General features: G+C 33.1%; 2 protein-coding genes across 2 annotated transcripts in view; one reads left to right on the top strand and one right to left on the bottom strand.

The window, feature by feature from the left end:
- LOC109535543 (putative fatty acyl-CoA reductase CG5065) overlaps nucleotides 1-5,573 on the top strand; it is a 49,749-nt gene that overhangs the window by 10,925 nt on the left and 33,251 nt on the right. The window lies entirely within an intron of this gene.
- LOC109535544 (putative odorant receptor 92a) overlaps nucleotides 4,023-5,573 on the bottom strand; it is an 8,885-nt gene continuing 7,334 nt past the window's right edge. The window contains exons 4-6 of the mRNA XM_019901460.2: nucleotides 4,461-4,565; nucleotides 4,249-4,404; nucleotides 4,023-4,194 (exon numbers count right to left, since the gene is read on the bottom strand). Coding sequence (XP_019757019.2) covers nucleotides 4,129-4,194; nucleotides 4,249-4,404; nucleotides 4,461-4,565 — 327 coding nt within the window. The 3' untranslated portion in view covers nucleotides 4,023-4,128. The remainder of the gene's footprint in view (nucleotides 4,195-4,248; nucleotides 4,405-4,460; nucleotides 4,566-5,573) is intronic.

The following is a 5,573-nucleotide window of genomic DNA, read 5'->3' as shown; positions in this document are numbered from 1 at the left end:
TTATATGACTTACTACGATTATTTTAGCATGTAGAATCACCCTTAAAAGTTTCAAAATGCATTCTCCGAACACCCTGTATATGTATATTCCCAAACTTATTACTACTTAGACTTATTTATTAGTTGCTTAAGTTAAATAATTAACCAATCAATCAGCTCCAAATAATTAACGTGTAAGTATATGGTTAATGTTTGCACGGCCTTTTACAATCTTCCTCATTATTTAATTAGGCGCATACCAACACTCAGAAATAACATTGGTAAGGACAATTATGTAATTTGTGACGAATAAACAATATAATTGCTACGTTGGAGCATCAAAATGGTGAAAACTAACTTGGTGTGCTGTTGCAAGATTCACTTTTCAATTATTCACAAAATCGTACGCGACAACAAAATTGTATTTTTATGAATAGCTGAATAGTATTTCGTGGAAAAAATATTAATTATTGGTTATTTAAGGTGAAAACAACATGATGTATGTTAATTACTTTTGCTTAAATTGCAACCTGTTTTGCTTAAACGAGGTTTTTGAACTGCATAATAGTTATTATTGCGCACCATCGAGAGTTGGAGTTTATTTTTCTTTGAGTTGTGTAACTTTACAAACAGGTTAAAATTTCAAATTTGCCCGTTAAAGTTGTTTCATCACGTTGCGTGTTTTACATGAAACATTAGTGCAATTAGTTCGGGCAGTTTTATACATCATGTTTGTACATTTTCATGTCTGCCAATTTCTTACGGGGTTTCGAATATTTTCGGAATTTATTAAATACAGCGCTAACATGGGTGCTGGTACTAAACTTACGATGGTATTTGGTGGAAGAGTACTGAGGCAAGCATATGTAGATAGTTTTCTATTTATTTTTAATCGTAAATATCTAGAATGTTTAGAGTTCATATCACAGCTTGGTGTTGAAACAATACATTTCTTACAACGGAATAGATGACATTAAATTGTTACTCAATGTGGATTTACTCGAAACGTTCAAGATATAATACCAGATACGAAAACACTTTCAGTGGTCTCTCATGCTTGCTGTTAGCGCTTCTTGATTTGTTGATGGAAAACTTTATATCCCTTCATCGCTCTAAAAATTAGTAAAAGTATGAGTTCGATCTAGAAGACATGTTTTAACTTTCGATAGGCCTCCCGTCCTAGGCCGAGTCTTCCCTGCAGCTTCCATGTTTGATTATCTCTAGATTCTTAGCTTATGGCCCAGGCATGTCTATTTTTCGACCAACTCAATTTCGGGGTTTTCGATGTTCATATCTTGGCTCACGACGAGATTTGTCATGATCCTCGTTTTGGAAAAGTTCATTTTCAGACCCACCCCGGACCATATCTCCTGTCTCGCTTCTCTCAAGTTGTCAGACGTTAGAACTATGTCGTCCGCGAAGCGGAGGTAGCTAAGTTTCCTACCACCTATGTTTAGTTTCCTTGTATCCCAATGAAGCTTTTTAAAAATAGTTTTGTGAAAGTCTATAAATAGGAGAGAAATTAGATTTTTAAACATTTTCGCATATAAACCGTATATTTTATTCTATCACTCTAGCTTTTTCTTTAAGTAGTTACTTCTGACCAATGTTTTGTTTTTGACTTTCGAATATTTTATGTTAAGTTTACTAATGTTAAGAATTAAGAGAAAGAAAGTGTTTTTAATAAAAGAAATCATTATATCGCTTTTCCGGAAGAACAGTGACGCAAGTGCAAATTGATTTTTTTTCAAAAATCCGAAATTAAGCAAATTATAATAATGAAACTTACACTGAGACTTTAAGGAACAATTTGGACATTGGATAATAGATGGGAACTTCCAGATCGAGCAAATTTATTCTAATTTTAGATGCTGCTACGCATTTTATAATTTTTAAAACATATGAAGATGTGTAGGCCTAAGACCAAAAAGTTCCATTTGCATCATTGTTCTATTGGGAAAGGCGGCAGTAATAATAGTTGTGACAAGATTAATTATTGAAATTGTTAGATGAATACCTTATTTTAGTCACAGTCAACTTTATCAAATGACAACAGAAAAAATAAGTTGAATAAGAAATATTTATTAATAACATTACAAAAGCAAAAATTCAAAACAAGTCACTAAAACAAGGTTCATAATATTTTGGAATAATGTTTTTTGTTAACAAAGTTTGTAAATCTTTTTTCTTATTTTTACTTAGTGGGATTTTTAAAATGTAGGCGGGTTTTCTGATGATGCTATTTAGACTCTTTACTCCAGAAGAGCGTCTAGTTAAAATAGTTCGACTCCTAACTTGTACCCAAGTAGTCTGTTTGTAGCTAGATTTGTAAAAGTATACATCGCTTCCTTTCACAAATTTTACCACTTCTATATCTGACATCTTAATCTGACCACCCTCTAGATTTTTCTGGGAAGTGAAACCGATTTCATTGCACATCGACTTTAAATCTATAAAGTCGTCATAACTCATTTCATTCACCACAAAAGGATTTCCAGTTTCTTTAAATTTCTTATTATGCTCAGTAATTGGTCAGGCACGTATATGGGTCCTGATTTTCTGGCTCTCTTCATAGATTTCTCGATAATACTGTCTATGCCCACGTATGAAGAATTTGTGAGTAATAGAGTTTATTTGTAACCTTTCCACTGCGTATAAATACATGCAGAAGATGAATCTGTATAAATTATCAAAATACATATACTACTACGGCACTTACGTACTTTTTGAACTACAATTCATGCACCAGACTTGATAACTCAGACGCTACTAACTGTTCATCTGGAGGCAGGGTGGCCAACTTTTCAAACGCGTATTACCGTACAAGCCATTTGAAAATACCGTATTTTACCGTACCAGAGATTTGGAACCAGAAAGGTCCAGAAAAACAAAATAAAGTCTTCAACTGGGATTTCATCGATCTAGATTGAAGGCTGAGGACAGTGGGACATATTTCCCAGACATGAAAAGAGCCTTCGCACTAATTAAAAGCAAGGTCCCATGATATTTACCGTACAATATCGTACAAAAATACCAAGTAATAGTGCCATAATTAACTAAAAAAGTCAAAGTTTGCAGTTGCGTCATTGTTCTTCCGGAGAAGCGATATATCATCACTATTCCTACTGTCATCATCATTCTGCATTTTTAATGAAAGATTTAAAAAGAAACATGTTCCTTTTGGAACCGCATTTTGAAACCTGTTATCGAGGTGAAACTGGAACGTTGTAATCTTACAGAAAAATAACCGTTTATCACACCTCTACTATCTACACCTCCAAACTTGCTATGCTATTTTTGCTATGGAATTATTAGTAATAAATATACGAGCGAACGACCGCTCGTGATTTTGTATGGCACTAATGTATGGTTAAAACATTTTTGTTGCTCAGAAGCCAGTTATTAGAATAATAAAAGAACCGAATTATCGGGAATGATGTAGAAATGTATGCCTTTGGATATAAATGTACTGTCGTTTTTCAATAATAGAATTTTATTTTCACTTACAATACCGTCTGCAATTAACAGAAATAAGTACTCACTGTTTATAAATCTGTACAATAAGTTACCCATGGATATTAAAATAAATTCGAATATACAAAATTTTCTGAGGGAGCTAAAAATGCTAATTGGAGCCATGTCAACTCGACAATTACCTAGTCATGTCGGTCTGTAGTACTTGGACGTTTATTTCTTTTAGATTGAAGCTACATTTAGCTTTAAAACTAGTTCTTATTACTTCTAGGCTTACTATTGTGAAATCACTACTTTCATTAAACCTGCAAATTTCTATTTAGATAATCCCTCCGTCATATGAATTCTACACCTCTTTCCTCCAACTATTTTCCAAAAACTTAAATGTTTCGAAAAAACTCGCGTTGTGTTGGGATACAGGACAACAAGAATAATTTTTAGGTTTGTGCACTCGAGTTCTGATGAATGTGAATTTCAGGTCAACTAGATCATAAGGGTTTAAGAGTATTACTGGAAATAATTCACACACGAGTGTTTTGCTTAGAGTGAAAGACAAAAACGAAGTAGTGCTTTGTCAACTCTACTATGTTTTTATATTGCCAGTTATTAGACAGAAGTCGTGAATTTCTACTTTAAGTGATTAACTTAGACGATTGCCAAGTTTCGATGTGGATCCTATTGGCTTGTCTTGTCGTACAGATGTTGCATTAGAGCGTAGTAGGAGTAGGCCGTTTTCAATACCTAAAACCCATATACATAGGGAAACCTGGAATTTCATTTATCAATTCAACTGACCGACAAAAACGATCCAATTGACAACTGAATAATCTTCCCAACGGTAATAAACAAAGGCTTTTGACTGCGACAAAGCATAATCAGTAATAGTTTTCTGGTAGCACTAGAGGAATGCAGCCAATTGTAGTTGTAACAAGCATCAGCCACATCGTTCCCCTAAAAAAACTCACTTTTACTGCAAGAAATTACATTATTTACCGTTAGCCACTCACTTTATTCGTCATAAGAGTTGCAAACCAACAACAGATTCCAATTTCAAATAGAACATTGAATGTGAAAATACAATTGTAGTAGAAATGGATTGAAAAAACTGGTGCCTGGAAAGTAATAATTGTTATTGTTTTGCATAGTGTTTTAACATGTCAGGAAATTATTATTATTGCCTTATTAGCTGTATGTCGAGATCAATCAATGTACGAACATTTTCAAATTACAACTAAACAAAAGTATTTCACGATCCACAGGGAGACCGTCAGAGTGGATTCCAAGTGCTTGAATGCACAAGTTAACTTGTACATACTTGAAGTACAGAATTAACTATGTGACTATCTCAAGAGTCATCACTTAACTTTTTTCAGTTTATTTCACTCAATCTGAATATTTCTTTCAATTAGTTGATATCATTTTAACATTTTATTCTAAGTCATGAGTTCAAGGTGCATATTCACATTTTATTGTTCAGTTTCTACATTTTATTTCATATCGTATTAATTTGTTCATTCTTCCACAATCAGTTGTCGAGATGGTATGCGATTTCCAATTATTGTATTTGAAACACTTATATTTGCTTGGTTATGATGCCTCAAGTATTTATTTTAAGTTGATTCTAATGTATGTCATTGCAATTATTAGTTTTTGAATGCACACTAATTTTATCAGTCTTTAACCTAAATAAGAACATAGAAACATTTCAATATTTCTCCCAAATATTAATAAATTTTGTACGAAAGCTATTAATTTTCACTATGTACACAGGGCGTTTGCAAAAATCCGTAACAAGTCAACCTTAGATTTTTTAATGGTCACTTTGATATGAGATCTATTTGATTTGCGGTTAATAGTTTACCAGACAGACACTTATCGCTGAAAACAGGTTCACATTTGGAACAGCACTGTACTAAGCCGGTAAAATAAATTGAAAAATCTCCTCTAATACCATTTATCTGGGGATATGAGAACATAGCGTGACTTCTTTCAAATAATGTAACAATATACAGGGCTTTAGAGTTTTTTGTAAAGATTACTTATTTTTTTCTAATGGAACACCTCATATATTGTTTAACACAAGGCCAATTGTGTCAGGGGCGGATTCAGCTTTAAAGTCA

This window comes from Dendroctonus ponderosae, unplaced genomic scaffold, assembly GCF_020466585.1.
Source record: "Dendroctonus ponderosae isolate FM_Combo_2020 unplaced genomic scaffold, Dpon_F_20191213v2 Dpon_F_20191213_4, whole genome shotgun sequence".
NCBI lineage: Eukaryota > Metazoa > Arthropoda > Insecta > Coleoptera > Curculionidae > Dendroctonus > Dendroctonus ponderosae.
The sequence above is the reverse complement of the archived record's forward strand: the minus strand, read 5'-3'. Positions and strand labels throughout refer to the sequence as shown.